Source organism: Xenia sp. Carnegie-2017, unplaced genomic scaffold (genome assembly GCF_021976095.1).
Source record: "Xenia sp. Carnegie-2017 unplaced genomic scaffold, XeniaSp_v1 HiC_scaffold_21, whole genome shotgun sequence".
Taxonomy (NCBI): Eukaryota; Metazoa; Cnidaria; class Anthozoa; order Malacalcyonacea; family Xeniidae; genus Xenia; species Xenia sp. Carnegie-2017.
In genome coordinates, this window is record NW_025813484.1 from 7,748,388 (window position 1) to 7,770,437 (window position 22,050).

The window sequence follows — 22,050 nt, forward strand, 5'->3', positions numbered from 1 at the left end:
CCAAACAAAATACATATGATGTAGAGAAGTGATCACCAATACTCAGATATCCTCTAACATCCTACCAAACAAAGCAAAAAAGTTTCTAACGCCCCTAGATATCACAAACTCCCCTTCCAAAAAAATGCACACACAATAGTTAATGGTTAGTTCCATCGCAAACAGTTCATTTTTTAAGAGGAAGCCAACATGAACACATTGTTTTAAATTTCAAGAGTGTCGACTAACATGAAACGAGTGTGGGGTTAAGAAGTAGAGCGATCATATATTCGCACCAAACACACAGCGCCAACAATAGTGTCATTCATGTAATAAAAATCATGAATGCGACAACATGCACGAAATAATCTCAGAAAAAAATGAAACGACAATGCAAACGGATTGTGCTAAACACGTTTATGATTGAACAAAGGCAACAAATTATCTTTTTCGTCTTCACCCTCATCATAAATAGCAGGTCGCAATATCGCTCCATTCAACTATTACACGCGCACGTGGTCATCACCATGGAGACGCACTGGTATGCTATTGAAGCGGGAGAAATAAGACGCTATGTCTGTCACAAGTTTGCCAGCGCGCAACGCAGCAACAGGTAGTGCAATTTTTCACGAGGACATTACATTTATAATCTATTGTTCTCATAAACGTTTGTTTGAGTCGTAAACACATAAGAAAACACAGATAAGTTGACAAAACTGCGTCCAAAACAATCATTTGGAAAGAATAGAATCCCGGTGGTTGGCAAAAAAAAATAGCAACTTGAAAGGTTAGTGACGATCACGCACACAGCACGTTTCCAGTCGGTTTTATCCTGCGATCAATTCATTTGCTAGCAACGTGCGGTGTAGCGTTAAGGTAGAACTAAAACTCAAACGTGGATTTAAATCGTACAGGAAATATGCTTAAACTCGAAAACAGAACTTGCATAAGGAAAACACAAAAACACGACCTTGCTATTTTTCAGAGCTGCATTATACCAAATTTCACGAAGGATAATGATGAACTTTTCATAGAAAATCATCCACAAAAAGCTTCTCTCCATTTACGAAATGAAATTGTTTATCTGACGTCAAACCGTATGCCCAATCGTTAGGGGTTGACTGACACACCTTCAAACAGCAATTTTTATGTATATATAGATGTCCTCGATGTTGGAGTCGACAAGCCACATAAAGCGACCGATGAACGCCTATATGGTTTGGTCTCGTAAGGAGCGTCGACGAATCGCCGAAGAGTGTCCGCGAATGCTGAATTCCGAGATCAGTAAGAGACTAGGAACGGAATGGAATCTTCTCTCGCCCGAGAAGAAAAAACCGTACGTTGAGGAAGCAAAACGACTTCGTTTGGAACACAAGAAAGAACACCCAGAGTACAAGTATCAACCAAAACGTAAACAGAAGGGAAGGAGTAAGATGAACTCCAGAGTTGTAGATCATCCATTTATCGAAGGTTTAACGCCTTATCAGCCAATGAGCATGCCGGGAAAATTTGACATTCCCTCCCCTCCCATGTTGTTTTCTTTAACCCCTTTTACAAAAAACCATTCGTCTCGCAGACTGTCCCCAATGATCCAAGGATATCCATCAATTTTTCCTCCATGTCATCCGGCTCAAATTGTGGACTGCCACGATGCTCATTTCGAATATGATAGCAAAATGATGGAGCAGAGCAGCAGACAAGGGACAATACAACCGCTGCACACAATGCCTGTTGCACCTGAGAAAAATTACCAGATGAGTCAACACCAGGAAGCTGTACATGAAAAAGGTAATCCTGGAAACCATAGGTTTCCTCAACTCAAACAGAACGCTTGTCCGAGTGATTTTGTTAAGCTTGGAAACGAGCACCCCTTACGTGAAAACTGTCACCGTTTACGTGAGAACGAATGTGTCATGCGTGAAAACGAGAGCAACATTCGAGAGCATAAAGACGACAGAGTTCAAAGAACAGAAATGGCATTGCACGCGCCATCCATAAAACAGGTCGAAATCCGTGAAAATACAGTAAACAGTCATTCAAGTTTTTATTTAACAAACCCGAATCCGCGACACAATGCAGTCAGCGGCAGTTACACAGATATGAAACACGAAAATGGCATGGATTACTGTAAAAGTTTTGAAAAACATGGTTTGTCAACAAGTCAGCCGGAAAACGACGACGGAGAGAAAATCAAATTATTCTACAACAATTCAAGAAACAATGGCTCAATCTACCATGACTTTTCAACGTCTATCAACGAAAAAAAGTGTGAGAAACTAACAAATGATGATTTAGCAACAAAATCCGCAGCGCAAGAGCAAACGTCAAGAGGTTTTGAGAGGATTGGAGCAGAGAGCTCATTTCTACAAAGCTCGAACACAGCTCTAAAGCAAAACAGTGGATGGCCACAGGAAAACACAGTTTGCACACAAGCGCTCAACTATGACGTGAATGCAAAGGTTTATAGAGAAGTAAACGAATATTTCCGCTTGGACTGTGAAAATCATCGTATGGTGGGAGATGATGTTGCAGTTAAAAATCAAAAGGGCCGTGACGTCAGCAAAGATTATCGCGTTTTAGGCCAAAACAACGTCAAGAAAATACAGGATAGAGACTTCAACGAAAACGGGGATTATCTGTATGGAAAGGATTTGCGATTAAACGATCAGGATTACCGTGCAGCAATTGAAGGTTATCGTGTAAATGAGCAACATTGTCGAGCGTTGAACGAGATTCAAGGAATCAATGACCAATCAGGAGTCATACATTCGCACTTTAATGGCCACATTCATCCAATCAATTGCCCAAATGATCGTGATATGAACGTTGATTTTCGCACAAAGAATTACCCAATGAACGCGCAAGATTTTCGATTTTACTCTCAAGAATCACGTGGAAAGAGTCGAGAAGAGAGGACCTCCGATCCAAGACAGGATTTTAACGGCATGGGCACGATGTTAGGAATGTCAAATGGGTTTTTTCATTTCGCTAATCAAGACTCGACACAAGTATACCATTGAATAATGCAGTCATATTATTTTGGTCACTCTTTCACAACAATGCGATTTGAAGTTGAATCTTTAGCGTTCGGAGCTTCTACACCATTTCCACAAGAAAAAAAGGGAAAAAACAGCACTGAATACTTTTCCGAACAGTATTACGTATGTCAAACATTAAAACTGTGCTCAAATTATCATTGTGTCTGATCAACTGCAGAGCAACGGTCATATAGTGCATACATGAAGTATCTCCTTTGAAGTAACAATTCCTCTCATTATAGTTATAATTGAATTAAAGATAGCTGAAAATTTGTAGTATTTTTACTCAACAAAACATTGTATAAATCAATACACAATGATTTAGTTAACTTATAAACATGCCTCTGGTAAAGAATTTAACATTTGCACGTTCAAAGAACAACAAAGTCACCCACATCCTCCCTTGCCTGGGACCATTTTCGGAAGCTATTTAAGTCAACAAGTTCTCACCTCACAAACCTAAGCAATAGAGTGTGCAAGGTATTCATGGATTTGGTAATGCATAAAAAATATGTCAGTGGTCAACAAAAAAACATGCATACCGAAAATTTATTTAAGCCCAAATTAGTATTCTTGCTTTATTTTGTCACATGATGAAGTTAATTCAAACTGAGCAGTTTTGAAAGTTTTATAAAGTTAAATTTAAATGAAACATTAATTTTCACAAGGTTTAACTAGTTTAAAGAACTTTAACATTGTGATTGCCTTGTATAAATTAATAATCAATGATATGTATAAAATTAAAGTGATAAAACACGCCAAAGATTTGCCAAGCAGAAAACAAATTTTCATGATGAATATCACAGCCTAACATAAGATTATCAACAGAGCCACAACATAAAAATTAATAAGTAGAAGATTTTTGATGATGTTTTTGTCTTTGACATTTTCATATTTACACGAGGCTTCAAATATAAGCAGATAATTATACACTTATAGGGCATTAACTTACTTTAACAAATTTTCTCTTCTTTTCCTATCTATTAATTTGTATACTTATTTATTTTAAGTGTAATGTCTTGTATCTCCTTCATCTTATCCTGTCATCCAAACTTTCTATCTTTATTTGTAATTTAATACCCTGTAAATATATAATTTGAAGCCTTACCTAAATACATACCACTGTATATGAAAATGTCTTAAGTTAAAGTAAAAACACCTTCATCAATAAAAATCTACTTATTATTTTTTAATAACCTTATGTTGGGCTGTGTAGCTAATATTCAACACAAATTAAAAAAGCATGCAGCTACAAAAAATTAACCAAACAAAGACTTACCATGATTCTTTAGAGTATTTTCAGTTATACCAATCTTAGAATATTGGACAGTCATATGAATGTTAGAACAAAGGACAGTTGTGCCAATTTTAGAAGATTTGACAGTCATGGTAAAGTTGGAACATGAGAATAGTTATACCAACGTGAAAATACAGGGAAGCTATACCAACGATATAATACTGAGCTCTTACACCAATGTTAGAACATTGAACAGTTACACCAATGTTAGAACACAAGGCAGCTACACCAGCTTTAGAATACAGGACTCAACAGGACAGTTACACTTTCTTGGAAAGTCATACCAACGTCCAACCATAGGATACTGTGCAGTTATACCAATGTTATCATGTTCTATCTTTCATGTCATGTCAAGAGGTCGTTGGCGATCCCATAAGAAATTTAGAATAAAGAAACCAAAAAGAAACATGTTTATTCACAGAAATTGAATATGATGAAAATATCACGGAGTTTTTTGCTTACGCGACTTTAATTTCGCGCATTTTTCATAATTCGCGAGAGAATCGAGAAATTTAAGTCGCGTTAAATAACATGAAAACGAAAACGCGGTCAACAACTGTGCCATTCCAACTCCACTCGTGCTAAGCAATTTTTAAATAAACATATTGATTTTAAAATCGTGCGTAGTGTACTTAATGTCTAATTTTTTGTTTTTTTTTCTGTCTCCGTTTATATGTACTTTTTTCTCTATCTTTATGTCTACCTTTATGTCCACCTTTATGTCTACCTTTATGTCTACCTTTGTGTCTACCTTTATGTCTACCTTTATGTCTACCTTTATGTCTACCTTTATGTCTTCCTTTATGTCTACCTTTATGTCTACCTTTAGGTCATCCGACAAGATCAAAGAAAACCGCCTAAATTACATAGATTTGAAATAAAGTTGGAAACAAGAATAAAAATACGAAAAACGTATTGATAAATGTACTTGATAACACAAATGGCTGTTCACACGACTATAAATATCTAAACGAATATAAATGTTAATAAAATTATCGGTCCATCTGAACAAGCAACCGTAAAGAACTGTACGGCTTGTTAATTAAAGTTCGTCTCGTTGCAATTTCATCTTGAATTTGTCCAGTGCTTTTTCCATGGACTGAATAACTAGAATTAGCAACAAAAAAGTCAGCATTCAAAAAAGGTAGAGCGGACTTTTTTGCAAAACAACATTGAGAGGGAGCAAGAGCTGAATTATTTGAAACCATGCTTTCTTGAAATTTGTGGGAAAAAATTAAAATGACATTTGCGTTTTTAAATAAGAAAAATGCTTTGTTAGATCGTCCAACATAGCGGCCGTGACGTACTTCCACACCAAGAATTTTACAAAGGCAGAATTTAAAAGATGTAAAATCAATAAAAGAACTCACGTGTTACGGCATCCCAATAGTAATATTTATTTTCCTTATACATGCTTTCCGTGTTGTAAATGTCTGTCCTGATTTCACCAGATGGATCTATTTGTTTAAAATTTCGAAAATTTTGTTAAAGTACACACAAATCTTTACCAAAGTGTCAATTTTGTAATGCATATATAGTCACAGAGAAAAACTTTTAGAATTGCGCAGTATTATTTTTTTATAGGAAATAAAGGCAACAAAAGGCGTGCGCTGATTGGTTTATTGTTGTGTTTTCATTGGCTTTTGCAAACGGATCCGAGGTCAGTTTATTACATTAACCAATGAAAATTTTCAAAACAATCATGAATTCATGTTGAAGGAAAAATTTAAATATTTGTTTTAAATTTATCTGTTTCGCATTATTATTACTTTATAAAAGAAATAAAAAATGTTTTTCGTGTTTGCGCAGGCTTATGAAAACCTAGGAGACGTTTGTGAGAACTCTCTAGCACGTGTAACTCCCGGCCTTGGATATTTGGTTTGCACTGATCAGCTGTTGAGTTCTCCCAAAGGTCTCTCCCAAACGTCTTTTCATCTTCTTAATTGAAGTGTTAAAATCGAGAGGATTTGAGATAACCTACCGATGAAAAATATCCGTGGTATGTATGATCCATCGATATCAAACTTCTCGTCGATGTATTCCTCTTCGCCCTTTTCAATAAAATAAATAAAATTCTTACCACAACTTACATCTACCAGCTTCTCTTCCTCATCTATTACAACATAACATTTTCTTTATGACCAATGGAATCATGACAGAAAATATTTAACTGACAAAAAAAGGAACTGAATCACTGATGAAGGATAAAATTACCTCTTCATTGACCATGACGAATTTTTCACTCAATTCTGCAAACTTTTCTGATGAGGACAATTTCTTTTTCAATGCTTTGCAAAAGAAGATAAAACATAATTTTTCCAAAACCAAGAGTTAAAAATCTAAGAAAGATGACTGTAAGTGAATATATAATTTTTATCGAGTCGTCTGACAATTTCTAAGAATCCATATCAGCGAAGTAGCTTGCTGCAAATTTTATTCTGCATGAAAATTTTTCTGTTTCCTCACTTCGTGAGTAAAAAACAATAAATTTCTAAATAAATGAACAATAATGATACTTTAAAATTTGTACAGCACGACCTAAACTTGCGGGCTCGCTTCGCTACTGATCGATGTCAAAGATTTACGAATTGCTGTAGTGACATAAAGAACATAATTCAGTTTGTCCATGTTATCATCACAAACGTATTCACACAATCCTGTGATCCGTAAAGTATTCATTTATGAGGGAATACTAAACTTTAAAGATGAATAACAATGATGTCATTTGCCAATATATGAAACCAATTTTTAAAGCAACTTCACAACGCAAAAACAATAAATAACAGAATCTTAGCTACCTTTGCAAGCTTTACACCACGGCTTGTGAATGATCAGCAACATTAGCATATCCCTAGAGTGCACAGAAACATCTCTGTTAAATATCGTGTGTTGGGTTGCATGAGTGATATAAACATAGAAAACATAAAGTAATTTTTCATTATATTTTACATGAAATATTTCTAGGTGAATACAAATTAACATTTAAAATATTTATTTACCTTTTCTTTGAGAGATCAACCCCATCTTTATAGCTCACCCAGTTCACGTTTTTGCCAAAACCTGATTTATTGGTAAAAGCATTATTTGATTTTAGTTTAAAACAAAAGATACTGAATCTTTACAGTTCCATACGACAACTATATCATATTTGAGAAACTAATATACTTATGTCTATATCGAGAAGAAGTGATCGGAAATTTATTCCAACGCTTTTTTATAACAAAAATCCACCTACCATTGTCAATCGATTTTTCTTTACCAAATCGCAGCAGTGCATCGTTCATAAGACGTATGACTAACAAAACGAAAATTTAATTTGTGAACACACACATTCTCTAAAGGATAGAGTAGGACAACTGTAGGATCTAAGAGATCACTGATCATGTTGATTTCTCAATCACGATAAATTATGTGATATAAGATATACTCACTTGAAAGCTCGTTGCCATAAGAAAATTTATACTCAACATAATCTGGTTCCATATTATGAAGATCTTGTTGAACTTTTCCAGTAGGATCTGAGAATACATGATTTGTACAAAATACAACATTTGCCAACTATAAACTATTGAATTGATTTTATGCATTATAGAAATATATAAAATAATAGTTTGTGTGTGTTTAAATTTCCATTTTCAAGTCAGAAACCACTTCATAACAAATGACTACGGACTTTGTCACTACAAATATTGTGCAACCACATACCTAAAATAAATAATCTTGGAAAATATCTTCCATCGACATCAAACTGATCGTCTTCTGGTTCTTCTTCATCCTTTTGGAATAAAACAATCATGTTGACTGCTTTTGTATACGAGAAAATAAAGGATAGAAAATGGCCTTAACCTGTAGGTTTACCATGACAAAATCCTGGGCATATATAGGAAGCTCTTTTGATTGATTGAATACATTTTTAAGTATCCACACGCAGGACAAGACGATTGGTGAATTATGAGAAATATTGGCTTTGCCTAAGTAAAAATAATGCTGCATTGTAATAAAATATAAGATAAAGTTTTGATAGTTTTGACAGTTTTGAAAGAAAGACATACGAAGTTGAAGCTTCACTAAGAGCATTTTCCATGTTAAGCCATTCATACTCCATTCCAAAACCTAATAAGAACAATTTAGATTTTTATGTTCCCATTGTTACATCTACAAACTACTATCTTATATGACAAAATTTCTACGATTTTTCACGGTATAAATAGTACAGTCATGACATTGTACATCATAGTACAGTGATGACAGTGTATATCACAGGACAGTCAAGACAGTGTACATCGGAGTACAGTCATGTTGGTGTACATCGTAGTACAGTCATGATAGTGATACAGGCATGACAGTGTACATCGTTGTACAGGCATGATAGTGTACATCATAGTAAAGTCATGACAGTGTACATCGTAGTACAGTCATGTTGGTGTATATCGTAGTACAGTCATGATAGTGATAAAGGCATGACAGTGTACATCGTTGTACAGGCATGATAGTGTACATCATAGTACAGTAATGACAGTGGACATCGTAGTACAGTAATGATAGTGTACATCATAGTAAAGTCATGACAGTGTATATCGTAGTACAGTCATGATAGTGTACATCGTAGTACAGTCACGATAGTGATACAGGCATGACAGTGTACATCGTTGTACAGGCATGATAGTGTACATCATAGTACAGTAAGGACAGTGGACATCGTAGTACAGTAATGATAGTGTACATCATAGTAAAGTCATGACAGTGTATATCGTAGTACAGTCATGATAGTGTACATCGTAGTACAGTCACGATAGTGATACAGGCATGACAGTGTACATCGTACAGGCATGATAGTGTACATACATCATAGTAAAGTCATGACAGTATACATCTTAGTGCAAGTCATGATAGTGTACATCATAGTAAAGTCATGACAGTGTACATCGTAGTACAGTCATGATAGTGTACATCATAGTAAAGTCATGACAGTGTACATCGTAGTACAGTAATGATAGTGTACATTGCAGTACAGTCACGATAAAGATACAGGCATGACAGTGTACATCGTAGTAGAGTCGTGATAGTGACACAGGCATGACAGTGTACATCGTAGTACAGTCATGATAGTGACACAGTCATCATAGTTATACCAGTCATCATAGTGATACAGTCATGATGTCACTGTACCTCTTTCCAATGAAGGTGCGGGCAATTTAATAACGACCTTTTTCATAGAAGCAACAACTGGAATTTAACATAGCGTTAGTATGATGAATTATAAAATGTACTTAGGTAATCTATATCTACAAGCATGTAACGATGCTCTCGAGCTCAAACAACTGACTTCATTTTTAAGAAAAACATTTTTAACTTTTGCATATTGAGCGAGGTACCACATAGAAAGGACTACTTTTGCGAACTCTTATTTTACCGTCTATTCCATGTTGATAAAAATATTTCGCTTTCTTATCACGTCTGTTCTCATTGATCACCTCTATATCTACATTGCCTCGAGAATCTATGAAACAATCACAAAAGGCAGGGAGATCATTAATGTCGCCGAGTTGTTAGATTTTCTTGTATTTATAAAAATGAAAAGATAAGAAAAATAGTTTTGCATGATACAAGGGAAATCATAAAAACTTCTTATATGCAAAAAATTGCCTAGTGGGGAAACATTGGGACAAAGTGTGACACATTTCAGGTACTCCACCAAAAATTATAATATGTGTGTATTGTACAAAAATCCTTCTCATCAAAATGAAATTCCCTTACCTATAAAGAAAATTCTTGGCACGTACGTTCCATCTATGTTGTACTTCTCATCATTTGGAATTTCATCGTCCTTTAAGAAAGAAAGTAAACAATAAAGAAAGGCAGAGATGCTACTTAGTAATAAGCAATTAAAATAATAAACATTTAAAATACCTCAAGATTGACCATGACAAAATATTTGCTGATTTCTGCAATGTTCAAAGACATTGCAAATTCTTCTTTTAAATCTAGAAATATATTTTAAACCTTGTCACCATTGAAGTAAGACTATAGCATTTGCTTTTGTGACATTTCCCTGTGACATTTTGTTGTTTTTTAATGAAAAAACTGAAATCAATTTTTCATCTTTAAGATTACTCACGTACCTCTGCTGAACTGACACCAGCTTCGATGGAAAATCATCATGATTGGCTTGTTGCTAATAAGATATGTGTGCACATGTATTACAAATTTGGGTGAAAGGTTTTTTCCATTGATAACACAGTGATATGTTTCATTAAAAGAAAACTAAGTCCTGAAAACATACATAGTTTAAGAACTTACAATTCCTCAGCAATGCCATAGCTGTCGTTCAACGATGTCCATTCAATCTTTCCTCCAAAACCTGTGTATTTTTCAGAACGATATGAATGAACCAACAAATACCATCTAACTGATTAATGAAGACAAAAACAGGAACTTTCACCTTTTGTTCGATCATTTTCAACGGTTTCTTGTCTTTTCAAAACTTTTTTCATAGTTGTAACAACTAAAACAGTTTACATGCATGAATATCAAGTCATAACACAAGCTATATCTATTGCTCATGTTAACAGACAAAAGAATGAGGAGATGGAAACTTATTATACATGTGTACCTTGCTCAGCATTTCCATATGAATAAATGAAGTCATCCTTATATTCAGGGCTTTCGTTGTAAAACTCTTCCATTATTTTTCCATTCCGAGGATCTGTTGTAAAAAGAAAAAAAATTGAGTCGTTTGCAATAATAGAAAGAAACCAAAAGTTTGTGTGCTCGCAAAGTACGTTTGAAGACTAGGTTCTAATTCAAAAATTGGCAATACAGTAATGGACTCACAGACATTATAGTATCAATAAAGAAAATTTCAATGAGTAGAAAATTGTACCTACCAAAGAAGTATAGGCGTGGAACATAAGCACCATCAACATCAAAATCATCTCCCAACTTTTCTTCATCATCCTTTATTTAAGAAATTGCAATAACCTAACATCCACAACTAAAAAATATCCTGTTCATGTCCGTGTGAATGTAATTATAACATACCTCGACATTCACCATAACAAATTTGGAACTAAGTTCAAGAATTTTCTTCGACTTGGAAAAATAGGACTTTAGGACTAAAACAACAGAAATAGCTTCATGAATGCAATCCAACGTCAACATAACTCAAATCATTAATTGAATTCACTCACTTTTGCAAGCTTTACACCAAGACTTGTGAATAATCAATAGCATCGGAATATTTCTTAAAGAAGAAAATATCTTCAGTTGAAAATATTGAAGTTTGACTCAGCAATTTTATGTTCTATATAAAAACCATCTTTTGTCTTCGTTAACCTTTCTTTAGACAAAATCAATCCACTTTCCAAATTTTCCCACTTTATTTTCTCTCCCCATCCTACCAGAAAATGAATATTTCAAAAAATATACCCATATATCATTTCATAGGATAATTTAATGCAAAAAATCTAATTGTTCACACCATTGTGCAATTTGGTGGATTTTTCCTCTTTTTCGATAACAATTTTCATACTTCGAACAACTAAAACAAGAGATAAAAGTCAAACCATGTTTTCCAACCATAAACATCAAGAAAGAATGTTAGATAAGTATAACACTAACTCTCATCTGCTTCTCCATAATAATACTTCACGTGAGGATAAGCTGTTCCTTCATTCCATACTTCGTCCATGACACGACCACTTGGTTCTGAGAACAAAAAATCAATTTTGATTTAAAAAATAAAATTTAAAGGTCCACATAACTTACCGACAAACAATATTCTTGGAATGTAAGCACCGTCAATTATAAATTTACTGTCTTTTGGTTCTTCATCATCCTATAAATTGAATTAAGTGAACTAAACATCAAAGTTTAGAGTTTTAAAGATTGAGATTTACAATATATTTACAATGTAGCAATATTTGTCCATTTTTTACGATACAATACAAGAAAAAATACTATGACAGTACCTCAGTGTTAACCATGACAAAATGTTTGCTTAGATTCAGTATTTCATCAGATGCAGCAAATTTTGGTTTTAACTCTACGAAAGAAACACCACAAGTATAACAACAAGTATTAAATTTTTTATATTTTGTTAGTCTTCTTGTTCAAGGTGATGTTACGTTAACTTACGTTTACAAGAACCACACCAAGTTTTATGAATGATAAGCATCATTGGTTTGCCACTATTTGTAAAACATATAAAGAAATACCATTGTGCTACTTCAGTCTTCAAGATAAATTATTCAACTACGTTTTTAATCGCACCTTTTTCTAGATTCCTCTATGCCGTCTTTAAATGTGAACCAGTTAAATTTTTCACCAAGTCCTGCGATTATATGTTGAAAAATTCAGTAAAGACTGTCAAAGTTAAATTGATAAGAAAAGTTACTTAAGATCTTGATGATTGATAAGATTTATTTTTACCAAAAATGTGTTCTTAAATAAATTCCTAAAACTTAGCAAAGATAGTCAACTTGTTGAATAGAAGTGTTTACGATGTTTTATAAAATTATGAGACACTGATCAATCTTGGGTAAAAAGAAGAGACAATTTGTGGCACCTAATACCTCATCCTAAATTATAATAAAGAACAAGATACACTTACCTCTGTGAAGATTGTTGGAACTAAATTCCATTTTCATGACTTCCTTCATACTGCGTACAACTAATAAAATTCATAACATTCAAATATGTAAAATAAATTGATGTAACCAAACATCTTGGTCAAGCAATATTTTCTAAAAGAACTTCATACTGTTTTTTGGTTCTCCATAATAGTATTTGGTGTCGGGGAAGGATGTTCCTTTGTTCCATATATGATCCATCACTTTACCACTAGGTTCTGAAACACAGTAAGCGTGAACTTACAGGAACAAGATAAGAGAAAATTTATCATCCTTTGTCTAAAGTATATTCCATCTAATTGTTGTTGTCATGATTTTATTCATCACAAGTGTTCAACATACCAACGAAATAAATTCTAGGAATATATGCACCATCAACAGCATATGCTTTATCTTTTGGTTCTTCGTCATCCTAAATGAAAGAAAGAACCAAAACACCAAATCACTGCATGCAAAACAAAGAATTCTCTCTCATAACCATTGATATACCTCTGTGTTGACCATAACAAAGTTTTTACTCAGTTCTTCGATTTCTTTTGATGCAGCAAACTGTGGTTTTAAAACTGTAAAAATGGAAAAATTTACACTCCTTATTGTTGCCTTCCTATTTATAACTTCTTCAGTTGTGTTTAAATATAATAATACTTACTTTTGCACGAACTGCACCAGGATTTGTGAATTAAAACCATGATTGGCTTTCCACTTCAAAATTATGAACACATCAAGTTTGTTAAATATATTACTTTTTTTTATAAATTTGACAATTTGTAGAAGTTTTCATAGTTATTCGAGATTATCAATCCCACAAATGTAAAATACCTTTTTCTAGATTCAACTTCGGCGTTAGCCATTGTCGTCCAATTTATGTTTTTATTATAACCTCGGTCAAGTGAAATGTTTTTTTCTTGTTCAATAACAGCCTTCATACTCTCAATAACTAAAAGTAAAGAAAACATTTTGCTAGATACACATTGGTCTTGTTAGATGTATTGCAAAACAGTGCAAGCGACAAACTATGTTTAAACTGAATTATTAGTTGTAATATTCTCACCATCTTCAGCTTTGCTGTAAAAATACTGGTATTTTTCTCGCTTTTCATTCATTATGTTTCTAAGAAATTTTCCATTTTTACCTACAAAAGACGAAGATTTACAATGACCATACAAGCTACCTTTCTGAAAATTACATTTCGCTTCTGGTACGATTTTCCCATATTTACGAAAGGAATATGCATAGTTAATACCATAAAAGAAAATTCTCGGTACATATTTTCCATCAATATCGTACTCTTCTTTTTGGCTTGCTATTTCATCCTAATTAAATAATATTACATGTATAAATGCAAATCTTTACGATATAATTACATATCTTTAACACAACTTTCAACGTTGTATTCAAACAAAAACTTCTTCAAGAATAAAAAACAATGAAATTATTGTATTATTGTATTAAGGACCCCCTGCAACATCACTCTGATGACATTTCTGTTACATCATTTCACATGATTTTTAATCAACGCATATTTTTCCAGAGATACAATACTTAACAAACTTATTTACAAGACGATAAAATAATATAATACATACATTGGTGTTGATCATCACAAACTCACGACTGAGTTCTTCAATTTCGTCTGATGACAAAAACTGCTCTTTTAAACCTGTAAAAATCATCAGTAAAGACCTCTGTAAAACATGCCTTCGGTAACCAATGGGGTAGCTAGCTTGCAAGTTTGGTTGTACTATGTAAATACTTCAGTGTTACTGTCTTTAAAACTCTAGATTTGCCAAAGAAAAAATTGATGCCAATGGTCTGACATTTTAGAACAGCCAAAATAGCCGACTATAGCTACGCCTTAAATGGTAACATTGATGGTGTATGCAATAAATAGTTTGAGCAAACATTTGGAATTCAGCAGAAGTTGAATTTTGACTTTATATATAAACAACCTACCTACGCAAGCTTTACACCAACTTTTATGTATGATCAACATTTTGGGTTTTTTACTAGATGTGAAGAACCATAATTTTTTTAAAACATATTAACGTTCTATTTTAACTAAATACGAGCTCCTTGCTAATCTAAAAGCTCTTTCAAATTTACCATTAAACAGAAAATCCGCAGGAAAAACTTATCTGGATTACTTAGTAATTAAACTGCGTGACGACTTAAGCAATTCAAAATTTTGTGTAAAGATAGTAAACTGGATATTTTTCCTTTGCGGGCCTTGCAGCATTCAAACTTCAAGTGTAAAAATTGTTAATTTGATAATGAACCTTATACGCATCACAGTTTCATCAAGTGACTTCCAGTCGATACTGCTTCCAAAACCTGAAGTAAATGATTGTAAATTACATATACACGGTCATGGAAAATGTTTCAAAGAAAGTATCTTCAATATTCAAACTTTACACACATACCATTGCTAAGAATTTCTCCTGTCACTTTTGTGATTGTAAGAAGAGTGATAATAAACCCTAGTAAGACCTGAATGTTGCTAATCTTCATGTTAAATATAAAATAATTTTAGACGCTGATAACAACAAACATCTAATTCGCCACAGCAAATATCTGTGTTTATATGAAAGGAAATCTGTTAAAGTCAACCCAAACAAAGGTTTGCGTTGAATAAGTAAATAAATCATGTTGCTGGTGGCGTTTTTATCTGAAATTTACATTTCTTAAGAAATACAAAATCATAAGAAGCAAAGCACGTGGCATATATTGTTAATACAGGCCACAAGTTGTTAATATTGAAGAAAGGCCTTTTGTATGTAAACGAACAAATTACAATTGCGTGCGTCCAAGAGAATCAACGAATCGATGTAGTCAGTTGCAGTCCTGTAATCTTGATCTTAAAAAGCTTTTCGTCGTTAGAGTCCTGTTTCAAGCCTATGTGTACATATGAGTAAAAAACATATCCAAAAAATATGTTACGAAGAAGTTGAAAGATGGACTAAAGATGCTGTAGCTACTTGACGCCAACTTTTTACGCTGCCAGTAAATGGATTTTTATAAGTAGTAGTTTGCAGTTTGGATAAGGTTTATTTATTTTCTGATAGTATTATGTGAGATCAACCATTACTTAGACTGATGTCAGTGATGGTAACAACACATAATTAAAGTAATTATAACATATAGTTTTACGGCACTATTTTCTGATTGCCTTAGAAAGATTGTTTAAAGTGACTTAATAACTTTTTCAGTTGAATTGTAATAGTTACTTTTTTCTATAGATATCTAATTTTCTCATTATGCAATGATTTTCACTATGAGATCTCGTTGAATAACAACTAGCTTATAACTTGGTTAAGAAATTTTATTAACAAGTGCAAAATCCTGCTACAGTTGAATACACGTCTTGAAGAATATTTATGTAAGGGTCCCAAAGTTTGCTACTTTACTTAAAATGTCGATAAAGACCTCTTTTCCTAAAGCTTATTATGGAATGTGATGTAACAGCGATGATATTTGCATATAGTTAACTAAGTTAAACATTTCCAAAAAGGAGTAAACTACCACAAAGCAAAAGAAAAAGTTTTTTAAGTGAATTTAAATGTTTACTAGAAACTATATGGTAGCAAAAACTTCCTGTCATGACAACTTTAAATGAATCTTCACATAAATGTTGCATGCGCTTGACCATGCGCATGATCAATAAATCACGCCCCAAATTCTACTAAATATACATATTGAATAACGTCACATGTACTCATGTCAACATGTTTATAATTGTTTATTAAGTAAAGTAAATGACAGGATATATATAATAGTGAAGCTATATACACAAAATTAAAAGTTACAATGTTTATAAACTGACATTATCATATAAAGTCTTACACATTATGTATCATATGTATGCAGTTGAGTAAAAAGTGTTTTAAATTTCTAAATACAATTTACATGTGCAATTTTTTTGATCATACGTATAGCAAGTGTCTGTGCATGTCTATTACATGTCTCAAGGGTCGAAGAACAGCGTTGGTTTAACTTTTTCTACATTTCAATCTGCTATCATATTCCTTTAATCAGCACATATTAAAGTGAAATGATTGAAACATGAAAACATCCGTAAGCATACCAAATTTCAGAAAAGTTGTTAAACTAATTTATATTATGCTCTCAAAATATTTCGGTGTCTTTCAAATCAAAATGTTTATTGTTTAATGATAATTGATGAGCAAACAACTCTGTTGTCACACGAACCTCCAGAGCTTAACACACTTTTGTCTTCTTATTTATCATAAGTTTCCTTTTTTCATTTCAGAATCCATCAAATACATGTTTACCTTTTGAAAAACATTTCATGGACATTTTATAAATCCTCTCTTAAAACATGAGTATGTAGTTCTCAATATATATTGTTTGCCTGTCGACTGGATTTACGATGTCAAATTTCAGCTTTGGTCGTAACAGTTTATCAACTCTTTATCATTAAATAAACGTACATTCGACTTTTATGATGTTGTTGAGGTTTTAAAAAAACTTATTTCCATGGCTTTGTAAGTAAATATGAAGCTCTCTTGAACATCATTCTTTCTTTGACTCCAATAGGTAAATAATTCTGGATAGAATCCTATTGACATTTGTGGAATTATACTTAGTTAAAAGTTAAAATTAGCTTGGAAAAAGTTAAACATCGTTTCCTTTAGCTTCTATGATCTGACTTGTCGTACCTGAGCAACAGTGTCCGGACATTCTACCAATAACAGACGCATCTGTCCTTACTTGAAATGATTGCCTTCAAAAATATCTTGGAATTACTATTCAATCTTTGATTTATCCCAATGTTGCAAATGCATGTTGGTCATTTTTATATTTGTTCTCTCTCTGAACTTTTTTCTTTGTTTAATCAAATGTTATTTGCAGCGTTTTAAATTGGTGCTCTCTGAGTTATGACATATCAATTAAAATAATAAATTTTAGTGATCGTTTTTAGCAAAGGTTTTACTGCCCAAATGTCAACATCAAAATTTTTTGATTAAAGGAATACAACAGCAAATATCAAAGAAGTTTTCTTCAATAGCGCTATCTACTAGGTAATAATTATTCAAACGTTTCAAAAAAATTGTAGGAAAAGATGCGATTTGGCTGTAACAAAAAAATGAAAGAAAACGGTTATTCAAAGATTATAAAATGTCATTTTCGAGATAGAAGTTTTATCCCCATTTACATGTGTTTGAAAATGTTAGCTATTATTCAGTGGAGAGCACTATTTGATTTTTAAGAACCAGACAATGTCAACGAGACTTAAAAATTAGCTGACGATAAGATTGTGATTTATAATACACATAACATAATTTTTGTTCCTCATACAGTAAACTACCGACAGTGATAAGATTAAGACATGGTGTATGGTTAATACAGGTTATAAAATAATTGCAACACTATACATGTGTAGCAGTGATAAATCGCTGGCCGATTGCACAAACCTCGTGCACTTTATACATAACAACTATTATTTCAACTATTCTTTCATTTTCAACATTATTTAAATCTTAAGCCTTATTTACTCGATCTATTGTTCATTATGTAACAATCTCTATATGACAACTTTTTACTCTTGTAAACGGCACAGCAAGTATTTTCCAAATTGCCATGAGTATAACTGAAAAATAAAATTCGCCCTAAAAAGCGGTTGGACGACTATTTCTTAACTTCGCCAAATTTTTTTGACGGCCGTTTATGCGGCCAATTTTTGTGTGTGAAAGTGACACACAGTGTTAGTGACATAAAAGCTTACATGCCTGTTTTTTAACAAATGTATTTGTAACCTAAGAATTGTCAAATTCTTCTAGTTGACACGAGCAAATAAAAGCTGTCCTATAAAAATTGTTCGAGTAAAACGAAGGTTTTAGAAAAGATTTGAGCCAAATTGGCTCACAATCGGTCAAGTTTTTTGTGTAATTTAAAACGAAATTTCAAAAAAATGTTAAGTGTTTAATAATATACATGAAAAATTTCTCAATTCTGATTGGTTAAAAGTAGTGCAATTTTTCCTAAATACCGGTGCAAAAAAGCAAAAAACCAGTGCTGATTTCTCAAAATACTGCTCCTGATTGGTTGTTCAAAGGAAGAAGTAATGTAAGAGCCAATCAAAATAAAACATTTCAAAGGCGGAAAGTTGCATTATTGGAAGCAAAGCAATTAAAATGGCTGGCGTAAGTTTCAAGTAGATTTCTTTTGGCGACCGAGTCAACAATTCATCGTTTGCAAGACGTTTCTGAACAAAAATATGAACGCTGCTAAAAGTAGATTCCTTGTTCTAGCTGCAAGTATGGAAACCATGGTGTTATAAAAAACATTAGCCAACTGAAATAATTGAAAAATGCGAGCCGGTCGATATTAATAACTTGCCCACATTTCTTTCTCCATCTTTATATAAATGTTGAGGAAATAAGTTTCCAGCCTTGGTCTGAGGTTTTTTTCAAGATCCCGTTGAATATCACGTTCTTCAAAGAAACGCTTCTCAATTTCATCAAAAATAGGAAAAGCACGGGCAAATGAGAATAACAAAATGTCACATATCAATGACTTTTTAAAGTTAATGGAATGTTTCTCTGTTTCTGTTTCAATGGTTGAAATGATTACATCATATATTTGGGTAAGGTCATTAAGAGAACATCTAGTTGCACTTCTAGAAACTTGATATTGCTTTATCTTTGATCGTATTTGCACACAAAACAGCCTCGTGTTTGTAATTCAAGAATATATTTACAACCTTTTTATAAAAACCAAAAGTAACCATATCTTCAGCAATGATGGGAGTGGAAATCCACTCCGTTTATAAAAGTGGAAATCTTGTAATCAACCGGTTGCAGTTTCTTTAGCATGTCAGCGTTTAGATCAGATTTTTCTTGAAGAAGAACCGACACCATGAACTCGTTGATGTCATATTTTGTTTCTTTACATTCAGGAACATCCTTGATCCATTGTTTCCATTCTTCTTCAAACTCAGCTTTACATTTTTCCACATCATTTGTATTTTGAACTGATACTAAATTCTTTGCTTTATCCAGAAGTTGCTTTTCATATCTTTGTTTCATCTCTTGAACATTGTGTCGTTGCTGCAGATAATTGAAGGCTGCTTCACAGCTTTCTATGACAGACATTTCTTGATTTCGCTTGTATCTTAAAATTTTACGCGACAAATCTTTTCTCCATTGTTCAAGAGTTGATCTATCTTCACTATTTTCAAAATACGTCTCCATTGCTTGCTCCATTTCCTCCTTCAGTTCGTCTGCCTTTTCGATTATACGTTTTTTACTTTTCATCCAACAATTCTGTTTCAATATTTCTTTCAATTTGAGTCATTTTAATTATCATTAAATTTACCGATTCCTTAAAAAGTTTTTTTGTCTAAACATGTGTAAGCTCTGACTTCGATCACATTTCGAAAACTGAAAATGAAGTTTTCCTTCAGTATGGCTTCCCAAAGAATTTTAACTCGATCACGAAATGAAGAAACAGTGAGGTTACTCACTTCTTTTGAGCACATTAACAGAATTATATTTTCCTTCACCTTTTGTAAAGCATTGCCATAATTTGGGCTTATTGGAGCCATAGGAGGATTTCCTTTAAGTAGATTTGGTATGTAGAACACGTCTTTGTTTTCATCAAATATGATGATATCATCAAACTTTTAAAACTGATCATTGCAGTTTTCTTCTGAATACGTATTGATTATTGACACTGAAGGTCTGACAGCTGACCCAAAACGGAGATAACACGATAATGAATTGGCAACTTTTGCTGTTGGTGTAGCTGATGTCACGATTATCAATAACATGGGTGAAAATAACAATGTAATAAAAGAGTTTTTGGTGACAGCTGTCCATGCTTTCCTGAAAATGAAACTCGTGAAAGAAGAGAAATCTTGTAAAATTGTTCATCAAAATTTTGCTGCTACTAATGTTGCTGGGGCGATGGGGCGGCAAAAACTAAAACAAGATCTAGACGAAATGGCAAAGCTTGCAGCTTCAGAAGAAAACTGCAATGATCAGTTTTAAAAGTTTGATGATATCATCATATTTGATGAAAACAAAGACGTGTTCTACATACCAAGTCTACTTAAAGGAAATCCTCCTATTGCTCCAATAAACCCAAATTATGGCAGTGCTTTACAAAAGATGAAGGAAAGTATATTTTCACCCATGATATTGATAGTCGCTACACCAACAGCAAAAGTTGCCAATTCATTGTCGTGTTATCTCCTTTTTGGGTCAGCTGTCAGACCTTTAGTGTCAATAATCAGTACGTATTCAAAGTTTGAGGTAAATCTAAGTTGATCACTGACAGGAACAAGACTAGAAAAAGCACCACGAGAAATTTTTTGTCGACAAGTTTTAATCTAACACTAGCTAATTTTTCCGTGGTAAATTATCCTACAAGTAAATCACCGCACAAAATAATTTTAAGATCATTCTATGAACTAAATATAGCTAACTCAAAAAAGTAAACTCTTAATTTACAAAGTAATGAAAATGACATAGAATTCTGAATCCTAGATAAGATCTATAAACTGTAATATAGTTTTGGTATGAGGGCACATACTGTAATTTTTAAAAACAATTTGGGCATAATCTACGACAGCCAAAAAGGAGTCACTTTTTTCTTAAGAAAATAAGATCAATAAGGCCACTTATATAAGAATCTGTTTAAGCTAACTTGAAAGATGTATGTTCTTGTATGTGAGGTTGCATACTCAATTTAGTAAGTAAAGAGTTTGTATGAAGTGTGTATGCTAAGTTGACAGGAAGTGAACTGCAGACTTGAACAAACTCTTTAGCTACGTAAACAAATGGCATTGATAAGCATGTTCTCTATTGTCAGTAGCGTTATGAACATTCATGACTCTGGGCAATGTTTGTTTGCTCTACGTATCCCAAAATATATAATGGCTTTAAAGTAAGTCAATATTTCATGAAAATATGCTTATACAGTAGTACCAAACATCAACGTATATCAGCGACACTTTTCTGCATGGGGAATTCGTACGCAGGTCGTAGCATAGACATCGAAGCATTCTCATCCAGTTTACTCAATTTTTCAACTGTGACCTAAGTAGCTGTAAGTTTTTGCAATTTTATAGAAAATGTGTAAAGAG

General features: G+C 33.2%; 3 protein-coding genes across 3 annotated transcripts; 1 reads left to right on the top strand and 2 right to left on the bottom strand.

Annotated features, from left to right (window-relative positions):
• The first annotated feature begins 503 nt into the window (after positions 1 to 503).
• LOC124443512 lies at positions 504 to 2,999 on the top strand. The gene is made up of 2 exons (XM_046993966.1): positions 504 to 766; positions 1,140 to 2,999. The coding sequence occupies exon 2, from the start codon at positions 1,140 to 1,142 to the stop codon at positions 2,997 to 2,999; it is 1,860 nt and encodes a 619-aa protein (XP_046849922.1). The 5' UTR covers positions 504 to 766.
• A 2,211-nt stretch (positions 3,000 to 5,210) lies between these two features.
• Positions 5,211 to 8,247, bottom strand: LOC124444982 (thioredoxin domain-containing protein 12-like). The gene is made up of 10 exons (XM_046995686.1): positions 8,161 to 8,247; positions 8,020 to 8,089; positions 7,746 to 7,832; positions 7,550 to 7,609; positions 7,314 to 7,374; positions 7,113 to 7,165; positions 6,529 to 6,602; positions 6,296 to 6,365; positions 5,685 to 5,771; positions 5,211 to 5,421 (listed from the first exon to the last, which is right to left on the bottom strand). The coding sequence occupies exons 1-10, from the start codon at positions 8,173 to 8,175 to the stop codon at positions 5,357 to 5,359; spliced, it is 642 nt and encodes a 213-aa protein (XP_046851642.1). The 5' UTR covers positions 8,176 to 8,247; the 3' UTR covers positions 5,211 to 5,356.
• A 16-nt stretch (positions 8,248 to 8,263) lies between these two features.
• On the bottom strand, positions 8,264 to 15,512 carry LOC124443513. Its single transcript, XM_046993967.1, has 31 exons — positions 15,365 to 15,512; positions 15,221 to 15,275; positions 14,898 to 14,950; positions 14,531 to 14,604; positions 14,188 to 14,257; positions 13,996 to 14,076; positions 13,764 to 13,881; positions 13,594 to 13,646; positions 13,434 to 13,507; positions 13,287 to 13,356; positions 13,076 to 13,162; positions 12,926 to 12,985; positions 12,586 to 12,646; positions 12,451 to 12,503; positions 12,285 to 12,358; positions 12,082 to 12,151; positions 11,935 to 12,021; positions 11,795 to 11,854; positions 11,650 to 11,710; positions 11,505 to 11,557; positions 11,356 to 11,429; positions 11,202 to 11,271; positions 10,928 to 11,020; positions 10,757 to 10,819; positions 10,615 to 10,675; positions 10,437 to 10,489; positions 10,225 to 10,298; positions 10,072 to 10,141; positions 9,728 to 9,814; positions 9,484 to 9,540; positions 8,264 to 8,427 (listed from the first exon to the last, which is right to left on the bottom strand). The coding sequence occupies exons 1-31, from the start codon at positions 15,450 to 15,452 to the stop codon at positions 8,264 to 8,266; spliced, it is 2,268 nt and encodes a 755-aa protein (XP_046849923.1). The 5' UTR covers positions 15,453 to 15,512.
• Positions 15,513 to 22,050: the final 6,538 nt, after the last annotated feature.